This window comes from Manduca sexta, chromosome 15 (genome assembly GCF_014839805.1).
Source record: "Manduca sexta isolate Smith_Timp_Sample1 chromosome 15, JHU_Msex_v1.0, whole genome shotgun sequence".
NCBI lineage: Eukaryota > Metazoa > Arthropoda > Insecta > Lepidoptera > Sphingidae > Manduca > Manduca sexta.
The window spans coordinates 11,866,276-11,892,476 of NC_051129.1; the positions used below are offsets into that span (position 1 = coordinate 11,866,276).

Genomic DNA, 26,201 nt, shown 5'->3' on the forward strand with positions numbered 1-26,201 from the left:
AATTATTTCGACATTACGCATATAAATGTACGCCTTAACGTCGTTCGGCCCGTATCCATGACACGGACCAATCAAAACTAATTTATTAATGTTCTCAATACAAATCGAACGCTCGTTTGTCTAATGCACGCCAATGTTGGGTAATGTGTAATTGTAAAATGGCATTCAGAAAAAGTGGTAGAGGCAACTTTCTGTTGCCAACTCATCTATGCAGGCGATGCGAGCCGCCTAATTGCTTATACATGAAAGCTAGAACGAAACCAGTGGAATGTTTATTAGAGCAAAACTCCGCTGCTTTGCGCGCAAGTCGCGACTTACGATTGAATTGACCTACATCGAGTACTCACCTCGAAGTAGGGGCTACACGCGGACAGCACCACTTTGTGCGCCTTGAGCGTCTGTCCCTCGGCTGCCAGGGTGCAGTCCACGTGCATGCCCTTCTCTAGCAGGGTGTCGAACACGGACACCAGGGTGGATTGATGGTTGTTCCACCGCAAGCAGAACTGTTGGTCGTCGTCCATGATGCCGTCGTGCCGCTCGCCGCGCCCGCCTGCCCTACGAAACCACCGTATCAACACTGTGTCTAAACAGTATAAAACACCACGCAATAATTAGGCCATTAGGAAAAACTTTGTTCACACAACACGCAACTACGTAAATCCGCAAGTTTCTTGTCACAGAACGCAAATTATCTCACCGAATCACTTCATACGATGAGATCACGCCCCGACTTAACTAAATTAACTTTAGGGACCGCATACGAGCCGTCGTAAGCGACGCGGCACAAAGAAAATGGCCGCTTTTCCAGCGCGACAAAAAATAAAATGGCGACGAAAATTCTAAGTTTTACTATTTTCTGAGCAAACTTTTCTTGACACATATATCATACACGAAAGCGACGAGAACTCGCGGCGCGTATAACTTCGGAAAAGTTTAAAGTCAACAAAGAAACTTCTGAGAAACTTCACTTCGAAAGTTCACCGAGTGGAAATTTTCAAGATGAAAAGTCTAGCCAGTAAGTTAGCCCTTATCACGTTCGTAACGCTACACCAAACTGCGTTAAATGCTTACCTTGACTATTGCATTAACTGAATTAGAGTATTTTAACACGATTTCGTAAGTTTTGAGTTAATTTTCACAATGATTCCACATTTGCACACCCGCCAGCTTTCTTGATTGAATGAAATTGAAAACACAAAACTATGCTATGTTGCAAGTTTAGAGAAAGGCACCTCTACAAAAATCCAAACGAAGTACAAGTTGGAAGCGACGCGAGTGACCCAAAATAAGCTCTATGAATGTTGCCATTAGCAAAAAATTAGAAAGCTTGAAATTCAATTGTGTAGCATTTTTAGCTTCTTTGTACGAGTTTACAAAATTAAAGGCGGATTTTCTTCATGATTAAATAATTTTATTCGTGTTTGTACATTTATATATCATAACATCGCGTACTACAGCATTTTACGTTTTAGTTCAATTTGCCCTTGACCTACATTTTTGACAGAATATCCCGTGATTGCACACCATATATAGTTGTCAATGTTATATTATTTTTAATCTAAACATAATATGTCAACATTTTTATTTATTATAATAAATTATTTAAAAATGTTTTCTTTAGACAAATTCATAATTGTTTTGAGCTAAATGTACCTTACAGCGCCACCTATTGACAGACATACGCACTGTTTGAGACGATAAATTAACGATCACATCGTTTCATCTTTTGGTGCCAAATATATACATGCGTTTAATTAGTACATACTACATTGTTTTATACTGTCATTGTTGACTTGTAATTTGTAGTTTATAAACATTTCGTTTACTTTTTTTTACGTTGCAATGATTATATTCTAACTTGCCTACAAAAAGGTCCACAGGGTCTTTGGGTGTAAATATTCAAGAACAATGTTTAAAATTTAAAAGATAAGTACTTATGAAAGTAGGTAGGTACTGTTGAGACTGCAATAATATGAAATAACTGAGTAAATAATATTTCTTATCTTTCCATAATAATGAGATGATGACAAAGCCGACTCGATGAAAAAATATAGGGAAGTTCCAGGTTCAATTCTGTGAACACGATATCTCATATTTTTATTATGTATTTTGTCATACAATTTTGTTAAGTAATTCAATTACAATTACTAAAATCTGAAAGAAAAGACCCATATATTCATACGTATGGGTTTTACCCTGATTCATAGTTCCCCTTATCCTACTAGGTGATTTGAGTATTCAATGATTACGAGTAAATTGTCTGCCGGGCGTCTGAACTGTGAACGAAATAGTATGGAAATGTATGATGTAGCGCAAATTGGTCCACTAGACGACAAATTGTCTGCGGTGATTACATGACCTGCGACGTGTGCCTGCACACACGGAGTTTGCCAGTAAAACTATGCTTTAACTTCGGTGTCGTTTAAAAATTCTTTGAGTAGTCAGTACTCTGTGGCCGAATAATTATAATATAATTGTTTTGTCTATTTAATGTCCATAGAATAAGGATCTCCCGATGTTAGCTCAAGGATGGACTTTGCGGCCAGAGCCTCGAATTAATACATTAGTAGAGATAAGTACTAAGTCTTGTGTATTAGTCATAAATATGTTGCGATAGATGTTAATGAGTATAGTTGATGTATGAGCGAGGAATAAATCGACGTGCATCGTTGAATGAGGCCGTCCCTTTCCGTCGGGATTTTAAATTGCTTTAGATGACATTATACTCTACATTTTTATATAGGTTTCTTGAGTGCGAGACAGTCTGGCTACTTACTAATCACTAATGCTTTCTCTTTTTCTGCCGCTGAGCAGTAAGTAAGCTCTGTTGCGTTTCAGTTTGACTTTACTGCCTGTGTAGTTATCGGAAGCTATCTTTTGCTCGCAGCTCCGTCCGCGTTGACATTCATTCCTGGAATTAAAAGTTGCCTCTAGCACTTAAGCGTAATGTAACTTTCGATTAATGAAACAATTTTAAAATCGGTTAAGTAATATTGATAGATGATTTAATAAATTGTTTTTTATTTTTATCTATAATTCATATTATTTAATTTGTAAGTCATCCAATTTCTTAGGATGAAGGCCTATTTTCAAGGCCCTCCTTTGCAAATGGTCTTGAGCATTCATTCCGTACATTAACGGCCCGGCCGCCCGTGAGCCACGGGCAGGAATATGAAACCTTACAAGTAATTACTTTAAAAAATCTAGGACCCATTGAAAATGTTAAACTACTAAAATGTTCCCTATTGAATTGTTTATGTAATAGGGTTGGTTGTAAGTTAAAATTATGTAACTTTAGGAAGAACAAACAACTTAATACCTCTTTCATTATAAAATTAATGAAACATGTGATATCAAAATACAAAAAAAAATTAAGCTACCAGTTGAACATAAAATATTGTAGAAATATGTTTTTTTTATCTACAAAAATATTGTTGGCGCTCCGTTTTCCTGGGAGCCTTAATGCTATGTAGTGCTTAATTAAAATAAAAATACGTATGCTTAGGTATATAAAATAAGGGCTTATAACCTATCTGTTCATTTATCAGCCTCTTGTTATAAAATGACGAGTTTCTTTTAACTTTTAACTATCATAATTATTTATCTACTGGAAACAGTGACTACGTTATCAAATGCTAAAAATAAAGACCTCTAATGCAAGAATGTCCTAAACATAATTTAATTCAATAATAAGCGAGTTAATAAATTTTCTTCAAAAATAATAATGAATAAAGGGATGAATTGTAATATTTGAGTAAATTATATCTAATACAACTTAAAGCATTGTTGATAATTTCCGATTTTTTGTATGCGCGTCGAATGTGATTACTAATTAGTAAACTTCTAATCGAAATCCTTGCCAATATTCCTGGAATTTGTTTTATATATGTACGGCGATAACAGGTTGAGGGCGTGAATGCGGATATTTTTGTCAAAATTAGATTCGAGCTATTTCATTACGTTTTATCATAATATATGTAGTTTTCGTAGGGTTTATAAAAAAAATTGGCAAAATTAACTATCTTTGTGAATAGCAGGAATTATGAAATAACATTGCATCTTATTGGCAATTTTATAATACTTTTACAGTCAATAGTGGTATTTATTCTATATAAGTGTGCTAGGGTAGCATACCGTCCTAGTAGATGGTATACCATATAGAGAGCTGGTTTGTTCGGATAACGAATACAAAGCGCCAACTAAAAATCCGTCTTCAAAAAAGAAAGTGCAATGTTTATAATGTACAGCAAAGTAAGATCACTGGATCTGATTAGTGAAGAGGCGTTCAGCAATAGTAGTACATACGAGAGACAACTAAGTATCCGTGTTCAGTCGACTTATGGATTGAAAATGTATATAAGTTTCACCTCTTTGTACTTGAATGTCGGCGGTATCGGACCCAAAAGCTGGTTAAATCGAGATGTTTCTTATTAATGTTTATTACTGTTATAGGTGAGTGAAGTTCGGCCAGATTACATCGCAGAATTCACGGAGATCAAAGGAATCGTTAGATCCATCAAAACAAGACGGGCAGGGTCGAGAGAAAGTTCATGTCAAGTAGTTTAAAAATAATATCCAGAGAGATTGATTACGTAGATGTTCACGAATTTACTACAATGATGACTGTTAACCACATTTTATAAAGATATCTTTACCCCCCCATAAATAATAGTAACAACATCCAACACCTTGAATTACAAAGTATTGTTTGGTATTTCATCGCGCTCGCTATCCTGAGACGTGAGATGTTAAGCTACATTATGTCCAGTGGTTACACTGCCTACAAACTTCTTCAAAACGTAACGCTACAGTGACTACATCCTTCTGCTTGGCGGTAGAAATAAACATTCCTGTGGTACCTGCCCCGGCAGACTCTCACATATGAGAGATCTGCCACCAGTTCCCGTTTAGTAGGTTAAATATTAAAGTAATTCTGATGAAATGTGTTTGATGATGACATGCAAGGTGAAACGTAGGTAATATTGTAATCCTATACCTGAGGCACCTTAAAGATAATTTAAGCCAGGGAAGGTCAAAACAAATTTCAAAGCGCAATAAAAAGATTCGCGGAAATTCAAAAAATTCAAACCTGTGTCTAATCTCAAGACATTCAAAGAATTGTTCAATCGCGTCGTAACTTTTTTGTTTTACAATCTGAGTTTCCTTCTCTTTGTTCTGTATTCATTTCTTGAGAAAGTATAGTTTAAGTTCTTATAATTGTGTTCCTTTTACGTTGAAGTGTAACAACATTTAATTAATTACCTAATAAAGATTTATTTATTGCATAACTTACAGCAACCGAAGGACAGAGTTCATTTGCACATATTTTAGTGTACGCATATTCAACGTAGAAGCTTTTATTATGCATTTTGCGAGTGGAGGTACTGATTATGTTATTCGTTCATAGTCACATAACGGTATTTGTTTATCGCATAAGAGAATCTTATTTCAAACAAAGAATACGGAATAAGTTTAACGACCCCAGTTTTCTCGATATGTTAGGTTAGTACCCCTTTATTTTAATTAGCAAATTCGGCAAATGAACGAAAAACATTCACCGCTGAGAATGAGAGACGCGACCCGGAACGATTCCTTTGCAAGCGTTGTCGCTTCGTTATAAAAAATCAATAGCATTAGTAACTTCGTACAAACGAATTATACGATTCCCTTTGTGTGCGTCGGCGGGCTTTCGATGTGCGGAAAACAAAAAAAAACCACGAGCGAAATTCTTGTAATAAAAATCAATCGGAGCAGAGAGAGAAGGCGCCGGGCGCCGGGCGTCGGGCGTCGGGTGCGGGGCGCCGGCGAGTCGGGCCGCGGTCTGCCTCCCTCGCCGCTCTGCATACCTACATACGCTACGATGCACCTTCCCTCCCGACAATTATCTGTCGCCGCTTGCTCTACTCTCGCCCGCTTCTCTAACTTATCTACTTATTATATGTTAATATTTATTTTAAGACAAATTCCTCTCGAGTTTGGCGGAGCGCAAGTCGGCCACGCGTATACTGTGCGGTGTACTATACATGCCGGACGGGTTTGGGAGTTTGGGAGGGAAGCTCGGAGCGGCGCGCGGCCGGTCCCCGGCAAAAGGCGTTTGTTTTATTTCTTTGGCGCGGAAAAAATCAGCACGCGCCCGCCCTGCACCTCCTAAACATGCGCCACGCAGCGACGCAGACTCGGCCGGGTGTATGCCGAATTCACTTTCATTTGCGACATCTCATCGTATCCCGAAGGTCACCGTGGAGGCGCGCGTGTGGATTGCGGCGTGTCGTAAGGGTTGACGTGCACATTGCACGCGTGGCGCGAGCGGGCGACTGCCGCGGCCACCGCTGACCGACTAGGTGAGTCGAGCAAGAGCACCCGAGTAGGATCTTGTCTTCGTTTCCCTCGTTTATCAGTTCCGTTTCGCGCTGTCCTTCGCGAAGACGGCGAAAGTGAATTCGCATCTGTCTCGGATGGCGGGTCGCGCAGCCGTGAGCCGCGTCCGTGCGGCGTGCCTCCGCCACAATCATGTGAGCAGTGAGCGGGTTAACCGCGCAACTTTACATTCACTATCCGCCACCGTGCACCGACGCGACGACGGCGCGGCGCGGTGCGTGCGGATTCGCGGCCCGCCAACGTGCGATAATGTACGCTACCTGCAGTTTCTTAAAGTCGATTGTATCTACTTACGTTATTCGCGAGGTTAAAGTTTTGAGCCAGTTTCGCGGGAATTTTATTTAGTCGAAAGTTTCTCGCGCTCGATATAATATGGTTATGTGGGTAGACTAAAACAAAACAATGAGAAACGGTCGCCAGACGCGGCTCCGCGGCCGGCAGACAGAGATGGAATTAAAGTTTGCGCTCTTCGTTTGTGCACCAATCGAGAAAAAATTCAATAAAGTCCGCTTCCTTTTGTCTAATTGTATATGTAAGCCTACTTATATAACGTAATGTTCGATCGCGCGAAGTACCAATGAAATTATGTTCTACTGAGTTATTCAAGTTATAAACTAGGGTAACGGTCTGAAATTTGAAAAGGTACAAAGTTTTGAGTGTATTGATAAAGATTATGGAATTTACGGATTTGTATTCGAAATGTATATTTTATTTAATGCGCCTTAATGTTTGTTTGTAACAATAAAATAATTACAAATAGGAAATGCCAGGCGACGCCGGCCTCTTCCGCGTCAAGAGCGAGCCACTGTCCGAGGAAGACGACAGCAACTCCTTCGTCCACAGCTATCTGGTCAATCAGGTACTGTAATTTCGTTATTAATAGTTAAATCAGTTAATTGTATAAACAATTAGCGATTATGTTTAAATATTATCGGGCTTTCAGTTATAAGAAACCTGGTTTGATTTATAGTCGCATGTTTTTAAAAAGCGCTAGCGAACATTTTTTTTGGAGTAAATTTAAATAAAGTATTTATTTTTACCCTGAGTGACGTTATGTTGATTGATACTTGTAATTAAGTAATAGTACTTTATCTAAATTTCGTAAGCATCAAACTAACCAATTTATTCAACTATACAAAGATTTATAAATACCTTGAATTTACAAATTAAGCACTTAGTGTAATTATTGGTAATTTTTTGTTGTTGTAATAACTCTTTTTGAAGGACTCAGTTTTCTCAACTTGTTGTTTATAATAATTGCTAGTAAGTACTTAGCAGTATTAAAAGTTGGAAAGTTGTAGTATTTTAATTCGAGAAGTAGCGTGCATTTTAATTAAATTTAACAATAAAATATTCCGAGCAAAATATGGTCATCACTTAGAGAATATTATATAAGCAGGTATTATTATATTTCTAAAATCAATAAAGAAATAATCCTGAGATTTTTATGTTTCATATAAGTTACCTAATATTTAGTATAAACAAAACTTAGATACTCTAAATTATAACATCTCAGAAATTGTGAGTGGTCATCAGCTATCTATCGTGGTCAGAATTTTGGTACAACTTGTGATAATCCCATATAGGGTTTTAGTTGATGACAATTCCAAATAATACTTATAGTTTTTATATGAACACTTTATTATATCTTAGAAAATCATTACTCTTCGTAGTTTTTTCGTATTTAGGTAAAACCTTAAAGGACAATGCCCAAAACCAGGCTATCATTGCGTCAGTCATGCGTCTTAACCAAATATCCACGAAAAATCATCATTTTAATTATTACTTTATTTGTATTTATTTCAGTCATAAGCGAATGGGGTTTAAAAGATATGGAAAAAAACGTTGTTTAATTGTTGCAAATCAAACACCGGATAATTTACTGCCAATATGGCGAAGTGATACCAATTTATAACAAATTCCCTTTTAAATGGAATAAAAGTTAATATGCACAATAAATGTGCTTTTACTTGAATCTATAACATATGGATTCAATATTTTATTCATTAAACAAAAATATTGTTATAAAAAATATATATTATACTTAATAATTATGACCAAACTCCAAATAGCTGGTAAAAAGATAAAATATTAATCCTTCTAAAACAAACAAATGGCGACTTGTACTTGCATTGACAGAAATACTAAAGTCAGCTAAAACATTTCTGGACTTTATTTTTAATTAAATGAATCTATGGGTACAGATTTTATTACACTGGCAACTGAAATTAATGACATTTTGACACTTTAGAGTTGTCTGAATGAAAATATTTCATTATTAAAATATTTTACTCATGATCGGAGTGTTATTCTTATGTATTTTAATGTTGAGTCGAGAAATTCATTGTTAAGAAACAAGGTGTATAGTGTGTGTTCCGAACTTTGAGACGGAAGGCTTTTAGTTAGCAATACAATGTCGTCTAGAGCCTAGACCCAGGACAGTTAATCGAGACGACATATCCCGGCGGTGTATTAACTGCACCATTGCGGTGCCACAGCAACGATAAGTATATTTCTTAGACAAGCTATCCAGTTTGTAAGTTATGTAGATTATTATTAACCTACCCACAATGTGGGAAAAATCTTGCAAAAACTAAAGAAAACAGTTTAACAATAATAATAATCTGAACATTTTACTCAACTTCTTCATTATATTTTAGGTTTCAAGGCTGGAATGAATTTGTGCTGCCTGCTGGTGATCAGTTAATAGAGAGGTTCACAGACAACAACGACATGACATGACCCGACCAGCACTGCAAGAAGTCATTCACTCACTTCAACAGTATTATAAGCGTGTTGCGGCCACATCAAGTCCTTGTCTGTTTTCTGGGAAGCCATATCTATCAAAAATACACATCTATATAAAAATATACATCGGATTTCGTATTTCTTGTTTTATTTTTCTTTTCATATGATAAGTAACTATTAGCCTAATCAGGCTGTGAAGTTAGTTCCTGGGTTCCTGTTCGATTTCTAGGCCAAGCAACATTTTATCTCGGTGTTTCTGACACGACTTGCCTCGGATCGGAATCCTCCAAAGAGGGTTGGCGTCAGGCATGCGGCCGATCATAAAAACTAAGCTGAATCTATTCTACAATATGTGTTGACGCCATATTGAAATGAGATAAATTGTAAAATAAAAAATAAAGTAAAATGTAAAATAAATTGATTTGATTTGATTTGATAATGTTAGGTGAAAATAAATATTAAGTTAAACCATCTAATAGAATTAGTCATAAGTCAGAAAAATATGTACTTACACAAAGAGTCGGGTAGTATATGCTCAGTAGAAAAACTAGTATTCCGCCATCCTATCTTAGAAGTTTTATTGGAGCTTCGTCTCATCAGATATGTTAATACCTATCAGTTTCTTATAAGGGCAATTAAAGCTAAGTGAAAAGAATGTCCAATAATTGTTTATAGCAATATCAAGTAAGTACTGCAATACTGAACTTAATTAGGCACGTAGGTACTTTCTACCGTACATTATGGCGGTCCATACTTAACCTCAAAATAACCGAGTTACAAAAATTCTGATTACTCCGAACTCCCATCGAATATCCGATTGTTTTCAATTTATATAAGATTTAGGATATATTCCCTATAGTTTAGTGAAGGTTTTGTACAGACGCAAGCGTAGCCCAACTTTCATACAAAAATGGGCATTCTCCTTTCAATATTCCATACAAAATTAATGTATAAAACATGAAAATTTAACTTACGTTACTTCGTACCCACCGGCTTGTTCGGCTGTCTTCCTCTTCTATCCCCGCGCTCGTTCAACAGCCGGGGTACAAAATAGTATAACCCAAATCTAGTGGTATTAAAAAGTTTATTGCTTCATTTTGTCTTGCAAATATCTACATTTGTGTAGTTTTCCAATATTAATGTTCAATAACTTTGTTTTTAAGACCTACATTTTTGTATTTCTATTTATTGGATTTATTATGAAAAATCTTGGGGCAAGTTATGTAAAATTTCAGTTTTTTACCAAATATGATATTTTAGCTTCCTTCGGAGGATTTACGTGCGAAGTTGGGCACTGAATACTTGCGGAGTGATAATGTACCGACGCATCTACTGCACCATATACACGTAAGTGCATGTTATATTTATTGGAACAAATTAGGTGAGTTATTCACGCTAATTACTTTTTAATCACATAAAATTTCATTATGACTGTTCGATTAAACTTCAATCAAATTATAATTGTTAAAATATTAAGTTAACCTTACAATAGAGACAAATTATGTAGAGATTTCGCCGCATAAAAGTCTTTTGCTCCACTAGATCCTAAAACACTGAAATGATTTATAGCGCCACCTGTACGACGCAAACGCTATCTATTTTAACAACCTGATTAAAAATCCTATTGTATACCATGTAAGCAACTACCGAGATGAAAAGTAGCTTATACGTTAATCTAGGATATGGTTTATTTGAGTGCCAAATATCATTCAAATCCGTTCAGTTATTTCGGCGTTTATTTGTAACAAACATTAAAACTTTTGCATTTAGAATATTAATAAAACTTAAGATAAGAAAGTAAAAACGAGATGATTTATAATAATAATTTGATTTATAAAGAAATACGAATTTATCACCAATATATGTTGGTGAAAACAATATTCCATCGACATGCATAAAAATCTTACTATTATTCCGCAAACAAACATTTTCCCATCAGCTAAAAAGGATTGGGAATCCGCATTTAGGGAAAACGAAGTTACGATAAATTGGAAGGCTCGGTTTGGTTCGATTATGGTTCCGAATAGTTTCCCATTGATATTTGGCTGGTACCCAATCAACAAGGCTACAGTCAAATCTTGCAGAGTAGATTTTGCACGCGGTTGCGAATCTTTTGTCGGAATAATAGTATTGAACTTAATCAGTCCAGCTATGTTGTAATTTTTTTGTGTAAAAGGAATTTATTAGAGTACGTTGCCGAAACTACCCCCTCTCCCTCTCATACCCGCCGCTGCAACTCCTGTAAACCACAATTAGAAGTGGCATTTTACAATACTGAGCGGTGATGCGGGTCTTTCGGAACACTAACTAGTCTTAACCCCATGTACTTAGGTAGGAGCGGCTGCTGCTCCCTCTAGATTCAACACTACTTACATACTTAAACATAACATGCTATTGTACGTACTACTTATGTTTTCCTTTTGCCCATAAATTGAAAACTGACTACACCCTTGTCACCTACAACGAAATTAATCAAAATATGGGAAAGTTGGGAATACATTTTTAAATTTCCATTTAGTGGAGTAGTGTTTAAACTCCAAGTAGTGAGGTGAGGTGTTGTGTGATGTCAGGGCTCCGGGCTGGAGGAGCTGGCACCGCTGGCGCCGGCGGGGCCCGCCGCGACCCCGGTGTGTGTGAAGCAAGAGCCTAGGGAGCCCACGCCGGCGCTTACGCTAGAGACTCTCGAACCTGCACCGCATAGCGCAGAGGTACCTACAGGACATCTATATTACAAACATTTTGTCTTTGCGATTTGCTTTAAAACAAAATTTTACAGATTCAGAGATTTGGCGTACACGAAAGCTTATATAAATATAATTATTTTGTTTTCAAAGGATTTTGTAAATTAATTTTCTAGGTGATGCTTAGGTACTATTAGGATACCCATTTATTTTGTTATTCAAACATCTATCTTTTACTTTTCGTCTCCAACTTCCAGCCATTAGAATGTGGTTCGTGATATATTTTACGATGAATCATCGTATTGCAGGGAGCAGCCTTGATAGACAGGCATTTGGCGTTACTCAACGCTAGCGACGACCCTGAGGCCACAGAGTTCATGCCGTTGGTAGCCGTGAAAGACGAACCGCTTTCTGAAGGAGGTATGTACGAAAAAACGGCCGGCACGTAAAAAAATAATTTCGACATAAAAAAGATACATCGATTTTTTTAACTATAGTGTACATGTACTATGAATTTCTAGAAATAAATTAGCTCATTTGGAATCTAATACCGTAAGAAAATCTGGTGGTATTAGGTGTCTGATTTTTTAATAAAAAGAGGCTGCATTTCGGCGGTAGGTAATATAAGTGATGTCTAATAATTAGCTAGTGTAGACTTTTTAGACTTCAGAAATCATGCATGAATATTTTAGTTTTATGTGCAGGCAGAACCAAGGTTTCGACTGCACCTGACGGTGAGTGAAATGGCGTCTAGATAAAGTGTCAGTTCACGAATCACGAGAGATGATTATTCCTCCCCAGTAGATACAAGCATGCCGGCCTGTTCAGAACAGTTTCCGTACGTGGCTTGGTGAACGTATGTTTCAGAACAACCGCAGCTGAGCGGCGAGGATACGAGTGACTCGAGCGGCACACAGCCCGAGTCGGCGCCGCGCTGCAGCCCCAAGACTTGGACGCAGAAGGACATGGACAACGCGCTGGAGGCGCTTCGAAACACAACATGAGCCTCACTAAGGTAAATATTTCGATGATATTACTACACCCTTAATAGTAGACTCGTAGCATTGGTCTTTAACTGTGATTTGTTAAGTTCTGGTTTAGATTTCCAGGTGGGGTTTCTAAAAGTAAAAATCAATTCTGATAATAAAAAGGAGTCCCCTAGGATTTGAAATTCATCTAGTAATGTGGAAGAAGTACCTGGGAGGGTCCTAGTATTATGATGAGACGAAAATTGGAAGGTGGCTTCTCCCCGATCAGCCATCACTTCCGTCTCACCGTGACTTGAGTTTATTACAGGCCGTAACTTCTTTAAACCAATTTATTGTTTACTTGGTCTTCTTCTTATCCATCTGTGACCGTTGCACAGGTAACACTCACGTAAAAACGTTAATTTACATTGCAGGCCTCAGCAACATACGGCATACCATCAACGACTCTATGGCAGCGAGCCCACCGGCTGGGGATCGACACGCCGAAGAAGGAAGGTGCGGCGAAGTCGTGGAGCGACGCCGATCTGCGCGGTGCGCTGCAGGCGCTGCGGGCCGGCGCCATCTCCGCCAACAAGGCCAGCAAAGCTTACGGTAAGGACTGAAGTTTTGCTTGATTAGTCGGGTACATGAGGGCTATAAGGCTTCATGAAGTCCCTAGTATAAGTGCTAGGGACTTCATGTTTTATTATTCAGCATGGTAATAAGATTATGATAACATAAATTATCGTATTGGGTTGTCTAATCTTAACAATGGTCCTTCAAGCCGGATAAGTAAAAAGTATAAGTATTTATGATCCAGTGGTTGGTATAGAGTTAAGAATAGGGTTGTAAGTACAATACGTACCAACAAGTTAAAAAAAATTCCTGTATAGTTTGTCTGACTTCATTTCATTGACTGACTTCATTCTGATCTTATACATGATTTAAGATCTAAAGTCTCAATATAGACATTGGTAGTGATTGGTAGAGTATTAAATTATTAGTCTACAAGGGACTGACGTTTGATAGAGGTATAACAGTAGTGTGCTTTTCTCCGCTGTTCAGGCATCCCCTCGAGCACGCTGTACAAGATAGCGCGGCGGGAGGGCATCCGGCTAGCAGCGCCGTTCAACGCCGCGCCCACCGCCTGGCGCCGCGCCGACCTGCGCCAGGCGCTCGCCTGCATCCGCGCCGGCGCCGCCACCGTGCAGCGCGCCGCCTCCGCATACGGCATACCCACCGGTCACACTACACTCTGTGACTCTATATAGCTCAACGCCGCGCCGACCTGCGCCAGGCGCTCGCCTGCATCCGCGCGCGGGCCGCCACCGTGCAGCGCGCCGCCTCCGCATACGGCATACCCACCGGTCACACTACACTCTGTACTCTATATAGCTCAACGCCGCGCCGACCTGCGCCAGGCGCTCGCCTGCATCCGCGCCGGCGCCGCCACCGTGCAGCGCGCCGCCTCCGCATACGGCATACCCACCGGTCACACTACACTCTGTACTCTATATAGCTCAACGCCGCGCCGACCTGCGCCAGGCGCTCGCCTGCATCCGCGCCGGCGCCGCCACCGTGCAGCGCGCCGCCTCCGCATACGGCATACCCACCGGTCACACTACACTCTGTACTCTATATAGCTCAACGCCGCGCCGACCTGCGCCAGGCGCTCGCCTGCATCCGCGCTGAGCGCCGCCACCGTGCAGCGCGCCGCCTCCGCATACGGCATACCCACCGGTCACACTACACTCTGTACTCTATATAGCTCAACGCTGCTGCCGATCTGCGCCAGGCGCTCGCCTGCATCCGCGCCGGCGCCGCCACCGTGCAGCGCGCCGCCTCCGCATACGGCATACCCACCGGTCACACTACACTCTGTACTCTATATAGCTCAACGCCGCGCCGACCTGCGCCAGGCGCTCGCCTGCATCCGCGCCGGCGCCGCCACCGTGCAGCGCGCCGCCTCCGCATACGGCATACCCACCGGTCACACTACACCTGTACCTATATAGCTCAACGCTGCGCCGACCTGCGCCAGGCGCTCGCCTGCATCCGCGCCGGCGCCGCCACCGTGCAGCGCGCCGCCTCCGCATACGGCATACCCACCGGTCACACTACACTCTGTACTCTATATAGCTCAGCGCCGCGCCGACCTGCGCCAGGCGCTCGCCTGCATCCGCGCCGGCGCCGCCACCGTGCAGCGCGCCGCCTCCGCATACGGCATACCCACCGGTCACACTACACTCTGTACTCTATATAGCTCAGCGCCGCGCCGACCTGCGCCAGGCGCCGCCTGCATCCGCGCCGGCGCCGCCACCGTGCAGCGCGCCGCCTCCGCATACGGCATACCCACCGGTCACACTACACTCTGTACTCTATATAGCTCAACGCCGCGCCGACCTGCGCCAGGCGCTCGCCTGCATCCGCGCTGGCGCCGCCACCGTGCAGCGCGCCGCCTCCGCATACGGCATACCCACCGGTCACACTACACCTGTACTCTATATAGCTCTACGCCGCTCCGAACTGCGCCAGGCGCTCGCCTGCATCCGCGCCGGCGCCGCCACCGTGCAGCGCGCCGCCTCCGCATACGGCATACCCACCGGTCACACTACACTCTGTACTCTATATAGCTCAACGCCGCGCCGACCTGCGCCAGTCTCTATAAATCATCCGACCCTGCGCAGCCACCGTGCAGAGCGCCGCCTCCGCATACGGCATACCCACCGGTCACACTACACTCTGTACTCTATATAGCTCAACGCCGCGCCGACCTGCGCCAGGCGCTCGCTATCCGCGCCGCCGCCACCGTGCAGCGCGCCGCCTCCGCATACGGCATACCCACCGGTCACACTACACTCTGTACTCTATATAGCTCAACGCCGCGCCCACCGCTGGATAATACTCTAGAACAGCTCGAACCTCCACCATTGCTAGCCACCTCCGACATTGTTAGAATATTGCCGTAATATAAGAACACGATAAATATAGACATTTTGAACAGAAAAGAGAACAAAGAAATGTGCCTCCACCATCTCTTTGATTACATAAATGCTACTGCTAAGTTGCCACTTCAATCTGGTTTTCTGTTTTATGTTAATACCACCCCGATCTAATCGACTATGCCCGAGATACACAAAAATCTATAGGAATCATAAGAATACGTTTAAAAAACTAATGATTAAATATTCCACAGGCACGCTATACGGTCGCTGCAAGCGGGAGGGCATCGAGTTGTCCCGCTCCAACCCCACGCCGTGGTCTGAGAACGCGATGGTGGAAGCTCTGGAGGCAGTCAGGTTAGAACTTACTTTATTTTAAAATTTATAAATTCTGTTTTGTCCGGAGACACTGAACTACGTCGGAGTTAACGTACTTATCAAAAGAAGAAAGAAAAAAATTATTTGCAAAAAAAGAAATACCCAGGAATAATCAGACTTCTGTACTTTCTCCGAGCGAGTAACTATCACTAAATTTGAAAATGGTAGGTCCTACTATAGAAATGAACGCCTGGGTAAGCTCATAAAAATTGATCACTACTGCCCATGATCACCCTTTGAGTGAGGTATTATCAGTACATTGTGGACCTTAAACAAGCAAGAACGAAAGAAAACATCGAGCCATTCGTTAAGATATGAGTAGTGTTTCGTCAGTTTAAGAATACTCTGGACATTGTCTAATGCACTTTCTGTTTGCAGAGTGGGCCAGATGTCGATCAACCAAGCAGCGATACACTACAACTTGCCCTACTCCTCACTCTACGGCAGGTTCAAGAGATGCAAGTATCAAAATCAGGTCAGTATGAAAATCACATTATCAGAGATAAAGAGAGATACAATCTAACATGACCCGCCTTACAATTTCGTAATGATGAAAATATAGATAGATAATTTTATGTCAACAATTTCGATCCAAGGTATGAAGATTTTTTTATATTTTTAATTGGGATAAATACAACTAAGTTGAGCACGCTGAAATTAATTTCATTAGTCAACTGTTTGTTTTCTTGGCAACGTGATGCGTCACGATAATTTTATGAACATTTAATGTTATTTATCTAAAAGTCAATTAATATACAGTTACAGGTAGCACAGCAACCTCAACCACAAGACACGCAAAAGCCTCAAGAAGTTGACCAAAACCAACAGTTCTACTACCAACAGCTGCCGTCTACCGTCCATCATCCGTCTGACGACGGCATCCCCGCGTACAGCCAATACCCTCACACGTCGCAAGACTACTCGGAACATTACTACAACTTCAGTAGTATAGTCACGAGCTGATGTTACGACAACGCCTCGGAAGACGGGGCATCTTGATTCAAATGTCGAATAGTAACTTTTTAAATTCCAGGACATGCCTAAGGAACTTGCCCTGCGGTCTAAAGTTCTTGTAATTGTAAGAAATGAATAAGAGATGGCGCTGCAATTTAGTATTTGTAGTTATATTATTTTTTTTAATTCGGTTTTTATGTATAGAGCGAATTCTAACGATGCAGCCGGTTGCACAATTGTACTATTTGCTAAAATAAATGATTATAATTAATAGGAAGTAAAATTGTGAATGTTGCCAGAGGTGATTTTAAGCCTGATTTGATTTTAAACGGTAAGCCTGGTTGTTGAATTAAATTCCATTTTTCTTGTGAAGACAACATACATTTTGCAAAATATGAAGATGAGTATTTATCGCTCCGTATATTGTGCAATAAGTACTCTAGACAGTGCAATACATTGAGCTAATTTTAATATTCACTTTGTGAATATTTTTTTATCCATCTTTTTAAAATTTTAATGTAAAATATGATATTTGGTTCATAACGTAAATGTAAAATTGATAAGACTTTTTAGAGGCATTTATCAAGTAGTGTTTTTGATTTGAATATGAATATTAGAAACATGAAATACGTAACATAAAGGACTATACTACTAAAGGACAAGTGTAGATATTACCCACAGTATTATGTAAGATCTAAATTTATGTTAGTACATGAGGAAAGAATTTTAAAGCTCTCGAAAATATTATATATGCGAAAGCGATTTGAATTCTGCGACATCGTATTGTGATCTATTTAATAATGTAGTTGTAATGTACTTATATTGCGTGGAATGAAAAATGTAACCACCATATTCGGGACATTATAAAATTCGAACCATTGCATAATATTTTAATCAGTATTAAGTACTTATAGTCTGTTCAATAAATTTGATAAGTTCGATGTAAGGTAGTTCTGCTAGATTGTTTCGACAATACTGCCATATTATTGTAAGCTTTAGGTCCTGTTTCACAACTTCTAAGTAAAAGCTTGTATACACAATTCGTCACATGAATGTAAAAGCCAACCAAATACAATAGTCGTACTCAAATCTACACTTCCAAATAAAAGGTACTAAAATGAGTACTATTTACATTAGCTGTTTTATACGGAAAATTACTTGAAACTTGTGAAACAAGCCCTAAATATAATAAATTTAAAATATTGTATTGTAAGACTCCATGGCGATACGCCTGTCGAATATGTAGTGAAAACATGTGTAAAGTTGTGTGATTTCCAAAAAAATATTTTGGATTTGGATTTAGGGAGATCGTGAATTCTTTTGATTTATTCCTACGGCTCTTACTTATAATGTGAAATAATTGGTATCAGTGGGCTGCGTTATAGTATCTTGTAATAATATGATTTTGGGGTAAAAAATGGCATTTATTGAATTCGTTTTTGTCTTCACTTATAACGAAATCGTTTTTAGTTTAGAACATACAGATATTCGAAAAATGAGGCAAAAAAAAATTTAATTTAAAAGTCCTTTTCATAATTCTTTTTTCGTTTAATTTTGTCCAAAAAAATGCGCTCCGGCAAAACTTGAGAGTGGTGAATTTATAATCAGACAGCATAATTTTACTAATTGCAACCACTTGTGACCTCCATATCGTGTTACAAGATTGTAAATTTTGGCCGGTCAGTTATGTGATATGAGTATCAAGTGTATTAATTAACTCCAAAGGTTAACAAGAATCATACAACATTAAATATCCCAAAACTCGTAAGTTGAAGATGGGTACAGCAATTGAATTAAGTACGTAAGTTGATTTTGACACTTTTAGGGCCGGTCCTGAACTTACTCACATTTCATTCTAGAGTTTGCTATCTCACCCGATAGCAAAAGTTATGCTAACAGTTACTGCTTTATAAATACCCCGTAACTTTAGTAAATGCACCAGCTGAAGCGTTTTATTTTTGCATTGAATAAAAGTGATTGTGTATTTTTGTTTTAACTACACTTCTTTTCAATATTATGAATTACATTAGACATCACGTAAATAAATTTAAAAACACACGCATAATAATAATGATTAATAACTCTATGTTTATCTTTCGCAATAACGAAACGCACTAATGAATGAATAGATAGCAAAATTTCACGGATAAGGTATTCTTATCTATCTTAGTTTATAGAAACACAAATACCACCAAAGTAAACATTTCAACTGTTTGTAATCTGTCGGTCAACTGCCTCATATTTGTAATGCATACACGGCACGAGTACGATTACCGCTCCTAGGTCCTTAGTTCGAATACTGGGTCGGGCATTAAAATTATTTGTGACTGTGTTTTTCCATTTTAAAAATTACTCAGTCGTAGCCCGGAGTCAGGCAGTCGGCGCGGCGGTGTAATATTCGGAAAGCACATAAAACCTCTTGTCTTAGTCTTGCGCCTGGTCTCTCTGGTCTGGCTTTCTCTTGGCTGATATCTCTAGAGATGGCCGTCGTGGTAGAAATTCAGCTAGCAAGGATTCATTCATTCATTAAATCTATCGGTAAGGTATTGAGGCCGACTGTTGACTTTATTTTTGGCCATAGCCAGAGATCGCTTTAGGTCCGCTGTGGTATACACAGGATCGCGATGTTATATGATAGGTCTGAGAAACCTTGGAAATATATCACTGGTCTTCCTTGGATTTTTACTCTTACAGTAACGACGTGTTGTATCTTGAATTGAAAACGTTATAGATTTTCGATGTCTCTTTTAAGTTTTCTGAATTGATGAAGAAGAAAGTTTGGCAGTTATGTAAGTGTAGATTATAAAGTACGCGTAGTACCAAGTCAATAATTAAATGTAATATAGTTGTAAATGAACCTAGCGAGCGACGGCATCTCGCGCAATTGTTTATAAGTAGTTCCGCCATGATCTGTTCCAAAAGTTTCTTTTCAATATGTTATCAACTAAGACAACTTATTTTGTTTGACCAAAACACATAACACGCCTTTACGTCCGATGGGGTATGCAGTATACACATAATCGCTTGTAAATTGCAATGAACACTCACAGGATAGGAAGCGGATGATATCTGTTGCCTAATCTCATAATGGTTATTTAGTTAAGGCACTTGCGCACGTGAAGGTTGCATATTATTTTTTTCTTGATTTTCTGTAGATAATATTGCCTAATCGATATAATAACATACATCTATAATTTATGTTTATATCTGTAGTTTTTTTTTTTTAAATTGTCCTGTCGCTCAAAAAGGCATATACTGATTATGTTCAGAAGTCATATAAGTGTGCAATGTATAGTGAGACAATGAAGGTAAACAAGAATAATAGTAGCTATCCTTTCTATTGAATTGAAACTGTTTGGAACGATATTGTAGTTTTGGTAGTTCTATGAAGCGATATCGCGCGTTCGAGATACGTAATATTGTGATAGAGTTGTAGTTTCCGAATCGTCCGTTATTTCTAGATGCGTCTAGTACCTAGCGTAGGTTAGCGCGGTTTTGTTTTAATCTAGTGTTAGAGGTGCCAGTATTGTTCTATTGTTCAGTTCCTAACGTTTAGTTATAATGTATTTTTTCATTCAAGTGGTCTAGAATATTTGTGATTTAAAGTTGACATTGTTTTTTGTATGTACTGTATTGTGTACATTTATGATATACTTACAGTATTTGTAAGTAAATACTTTTTAGTATTTTCGTATTATGCTCTTTGTATAAATTTACCAGAGCAATAAGTTTGCATTTGTTTAGTTAAGTGATTTAAACATGCAAAATAAACTGAAAGTAAACAAGTTGTTTTGTTTTACGTCCATGTTTTAATTGAAACATTCGTTTACATAAAAAAGTCGCTTTATTTGTTATCTACAGTTAGATATAAAATAAATTACATAATAATTTCCATGTCTCGGCAGCGGCGTCCGCGGGTACATATTACAATCTTTTCTAATACTTTAATTTCACGAGTACAAATAGATTACACAAAGTTACATTGCACAATACAACTCTAATTTTTATTTTCATCAAAAAGTCCCCCAAAAGTTGAGCACTTGTAAGCAATTTTATTTACGTGAAAGAAGCTATAAGATCTACAGATATGACTACTTGACCGCAGGTGGAGCGTCAGAGTCGTGCAGCGCCACCTGTGACCACGTAGTACACATTGCTTGTTCTCCTCGCTCGACAGATGGCGCTGTTACACGTCACATTACAAGAGCCGTAACAGAGACACCCAGCGGCGATCACATATAAATACTAAATACAACAGATGGCACTATTTACAATATTCATGGCATAATCCATAGTCAGATTCTATGCTCTATAAGTGGTAAATTAGTCAATATTTCGAAAAAGCGGAGTTTAATAACGTTGTACTTCGCTCAGAGGGAATATTCACCAATTTGTAGGGTCAATATTTACAAAGAGATCACTTAGAGTATGTATACATTTGTTAAGTTTTACAATTAAGTTACAATAGTTCGATAAACTATAGATTTTAGGAAAAATATACGCAAAAACTTTTTTGGCAAGAAAACAAGTCCAAATATAAGTCTGGAAATAAGTTACTTTCCGTTAACAGGAATAAGAATCATGCATGTCGATAAATTGTGGTAGTTTCAGTAAATTTTATAAAAATGAAAAAATGGCAGTGTCGTGAGGTAATCGTTTGTGGTGTGAATGATAACACATTTTATCGACATCAATGTGAAACATACGGTATTTATGCTACTTATCTGTGCGTATATCGATACTTATGGGCATTATCGATTAATTCCATGTTAGTTTGAATCGATATTGTTTAGATTGATTAACTCAATGTTTTGATCGGACAAATAGTTCTTGTTGTTAATCGCTTCTTCTATAATATAATCGTAGAAGTAACGTCACACTTTCTGGTTTCCGCAGTAACTATCGACCTAGTTGCCTATCCAATGTGAATAAAGCCAAGTCTCAGCCGCTCGTCATCGGGCAGTATAAAATCCTACGAACAATAGTTTCATCGACGGGGCGGTTCGGACGCCACGGCCGCCATTACATTAGTCTTACAAGCTATTTACGTATATCTGCGCGTCACGCGTTCGTTACAACTAGGACTAGACAACGCGCGACGCCGCCCTCACTACTGCAGCGTCCGACACCGACTCACGCGCGACACTTCTCACATGGCACAACACTCGCGGACACTCGCCGCACTGTTCAACGCGACTACACCGGCCCGTAGTCCGACAACGGCTGTCCGGAGCGGGCGGAGGGCGCGGAGGCGGCGCAGGGCGCGGACACGGCGGCCGGCGCCGACGCCACCGTGGGCGCGGGCGGCGGCGCGTGCGGCGCGGCGGGGGCGGCGGGCGCGGCAGGGGCGGCAGGCAGCGCCGCGGGCGCGCGTCACACGCAGCCCTTCACGAGCGCGCGCTGCGCCGGCGCCTCGCGCCCGCCGCGCCACACGCGCCGCCACGAATCCAGCGTCTTGCCCGACCAGATCCACACGCCCGACGTGATGCCCACCGCCAGCGCCATGAAGTACTTGAGCATCAGCGCCGAGTACATGGGCCGGTCGCCGCACGCCGGCCCGCACGCCACGCGCCGCATCCACGACTCGTACCCGCCCGCCTCGTACGCGAGGCACCCGATCAGCACGCCCGCCGGCACCGCGTACAGCACGCTGAACACGCCGATGCGGATCATCAGTTTCTCGAGCTTGTCGGCCTTGGAGCCGGCGCCGATCCCGCCCTGCCGCTTGATTACCGACCGAATGCGAAACAGCGACACGAACCCGGCGAGCAGGAACGTCGCGCCGAGGGCGAAGTACACGATCAGCGGCGCCAACACATATTTCTTGAGGTTCTCAGGGGACGAGTTGCCGACGTAACAGATGCCAGCGACCGGGTCACCGTCGACGGCACCGGCGAGCAACACGGCCACAGTCTTTGCGGCGGGAATTAGCCAGGCGGCAAGATGATAGTACTGCGCGTGTCCGGCGATTGCCTCGTTGCCCCACTTTAGTCCCGCAGCAAGGAACCACGCAAACGACAGCACCACCCACCAGATCGATGACGCCATGCCAAAGAAGTAGACCAGGATAAAGACGAGTGTGCAAGCGCTGGGTCCGTTGGCTGTAGTCTTGAGTAATGCACCATCACAAGCGACTTCGTCGTGGCCGAGTGCCAATCGCGCCAGATAACCGAGTGCCACCATAAAGTAACAAGCGGAGAGATACACGATAGGCCGCTCAGGATATTTAAACCGCTGCGAGTCTATGAGGAAGGTGGTGAGCGTCATGAGCGTGGAGGCGGCGCAGAGGCCGCTCCAGAGCGCGACCCACACGGCGGCGAAGTCCTTCTCCTCTCGCGTGAAGAACGCGCCGCGGCACGGCGGAGCGCAACCGGCCACGCCGCCGCTGGTGGCGCTCGCGTTGTGTAGCGTTCGCACGCTGACCAGGGGGGGTCGACACGCGCATGCGCATTCGCTTTCGCCCGGGCTTGCAGCCGGGCCGCCTTCGCAGTTTTTTGGATCCTTACAGTTGTTTTTGTGAGGTTTCCTTGGTGGCGGTTTGGGTGGTTCGGGCTCTTGAGCTCTGTCGTTCTCCTCCATGCAGAGGTTCTCGGGGTCTCCGGAGCGCGGGAGTTTCTCGCAGGCCATACGCTCGGGCCACTGGAAGCCGTACTTCTGCATGAGCGGCGCGCAGCCGGCGCGCGCCCGCTCGCAAACGCTGCGGCACGCCGGCAGCGGCTTCGTGTAGTCCTCGATGCAGATTGGCGTGTACACCGAGCACAGGAAGAACTTCAGATCCGCTGAACATTTTATTTCAACGAGGGGCCAATATTGGTGAACCTGGAAAGTAAGATAAATTTTCGTTTATTATATTGCCGCAAAATAAGAACTTATATTTTATGTTAGATTATGCTTAAAGTTTAGCCCTGGTGGCCCTGGAATAGGCAAGTCGCAGAGTTACGATTACCGCTCAGTGCTCACCATCAGTTGAGTTGGAGCTCTCAGCTCTGTTTACAAGACCGTAATCACTTGCCATCAATGGACTTAACTGCTATTAATGATCTAAATCTAAATAGAATGATGACGAACAGTATCCCTATAATACGCCTAGTCTATTCGTTTTGTCTGACAACGTACCTCAAGGCCGGCCTCCTCCTGCGTGTCATGGTCGAGCGCGTTGGGGAAGGATGTGAGGTTGTAGCCGATGCCGCGGCACATGGGGATGCTGATCTCCTGGCAGCGCGGCTGCAGCGCCGCCGCACACGCCAGCACGCCCAGCGCCAACACCTGCCGCACGAGCCGCATCGTGCCAGGAATGATTACGCAGATAACTGCATCTGTACACAATACAAAGTTCTACATTAACATTGAACAATTATGTTGCTAGATCAAAATTTAAAACAAACTTCATTCAAGAAAATACCGGTTGTGTACAATAAAAACAAAGTTACGGCCGCAGTAAGGTCAAAAAGCTAATTGCATCTTTAAGTAACCAATTTCATAGTCTTGATTCAATCAACAGGTGGTCACTTTTCTCATCTAAGTGATTCTCATTTCTGCCTATCCTTCTAAGCGCAAGCGTGACGTACGTGGGCGTGTGTTGCCATCGTTCACGACAACGCATGTTATCATTCGGTTTATCGCTGGACAATCTGTTCGGTTATCACCGATACAGGACCAGATTACACCTGAATAGAACGTGGAATTCAGTTTATAGCAACCACGTGTTACACGATAAACATATCATTCAATAATTAGATGCGAGTTAATTTATGGTTTAGGATACTGGACAATCGATATGTTTTGTATTCGACCGGATAGCGATCGTACTTTGGTTATAACCTGCCAGTGTTCCGCCGAATTGCGTTTCGGGGTCAGTTTGGGTTTTTGTTACCGCTCCCCTTGTGGAATAGATAGTAACTAGGTTGTATTTTCGTAAAAATGTTTAACGGTAATAATGCGTCACTATAATAGTTGTTATCTTGTTGTCTGCTTAAATTTTATTGTTATTGTTGTCATTTATTTTGTTTTTATTAGAAGGGATACACCAATTACAATAATTTAGTTATTAATAACATATAACTACAGGAAAATATTAAACAAATCAATAATGTACTTAATTTACATGAAATATACGGTATCATGAGTTAATTTCACCATAGTGCAAATATTCATATTGGATCACGTTCCAACCAGCCGGAAAAACGTCAAACGTCAACATCATAAGTATTATTAAGCTTAGACTTAGATAATATTGTTAAATGTAAGTTTTGACCAAGCGCTGCACACTTTTATGAAATATGTGAAAAAATATATATGCAACTATGGGTAAATTCATAGTAATACGAACTCTACAGCTAATATATAAAATCCAAAATAATATTGCATATAATACCTGTGCCGTCCTACACTAAACGTCTTATTAGATAAGTCTGCAACAAGTCGTGCCATAACTTAGTAAGAAGAGCCGAGTTTGAACCCCGGCTAATGTCTCATTTAGTGGGTCTAGCGTCCCTCCGGGATTCCTGGGACACGTTAAGCCGACCCGGACATTACCTAATGGTTACTGTCGTTGGCTGAGAGTTTGTGGAGTAGAAACCGTGCCAAAATATTATTCAAATAGATATCAGAGTAGTCATGTTGTGGACAATGTGTACAGTATGTATGGGTGGCTCGGGGCGGTAGAATTGTGTAAGAAAATGGCAGTTTTGCATATGTGCATTGTAGAGCCGGTGATATTCTCAATGGGGACATCGGGATTCCTTTTTAATGCTAATCCGTATTTAAAATAGTTATAATATTTGAGCATCATCAGTATACGAAACTAGCGTCCTAAAAAACTGTAAAAATATATTTCTTATATAACAAAATAATTTCTAACCAAAGTATTTATTTGCTCAGTGTTAATAATACCACTATAATACCTCCCACGAACAAACTTTAAAAAAATCAACATTCCGTTTTATGCATGTAAATATTACTTTTTACGTAAACAACCTGATTCTCGAATGACTAAAAACAAACAAATTATGCGATAGTAAAATGTTTAAATTCGTAAACGATCGCTATCAAATAAAAACTACAAGTGAACTATGTAGCTATGAGCAACATACACGTACAATGAAGTTATTGCACATGTTGTATAAATACATTATTAATGAATTAATGGTTTT

General features: G+C 40.8%; 1 protein-coding gene, 1 long non-coding RNA gene and 1 other non-coding gene across 3 annotated transcripts; 1 reads left to right on the forward strand and 2 right to left on the reverse strand.

Moving 5' to 3' along the window:
• Positions 1 to 486: 486 nt before the first annotated feature.
• LOC119189378 lies at positions 487 to 1,310 on the reverse strand. Its single transcript, XR_005112377.1, has 2 exons — positions 1,072 to 1,310; positions 487 to 555 (listed from the first exon to the last, which is right to left on the reverse strand). It is a non-coding gene; the product is annotated as an uncharacterized LOC119189378 (long non-coding RNA).
• Positions 1,311 to 6,413: 5,103 nt separating this feature from the next.
• On the forward strand, positions 6,414 to 19,013 carry LOC115452007. Its single transcript, XR_005112376.1, has 11 exons — positions 6,414 to 6,629; positions 7,139 to 7,237; positions 10,387 to 10,473; positions 11,697 to 11,834; positions 12,116 to 12,227; positions 12,675 to 12,822; positions 13,210 to 13,387; positions 13,841 to 14,017; positions 15,972 to 16,074; positions 16,474 to 16,570; positions 16,855 to 19,013. It is a non-coding gene; the product is annotated as an uncharacterized LOC115452007 (transcript).
• Positions 19,014 to 20,838: 1,825 nt separating this feature from the next.
• On the reverse strand, positions 20,839 to 24,359 carry LOC119189377 (frizzled-2-like; the record flags this gene model as incomplete). The annotated part of the gene is given in 2 exon segments (XM_037438807.1): positions 20,839 to 23,868; positions 24,166 to 24,359. Coding segments are annotated over 2 exon segments (1,614 nt in total). The 3' UTR covers positions 20,839 to 22,422.
• Between the last annotated feature and the right edge of the window lie 1,842 nt (positions 24,360 to 26,201).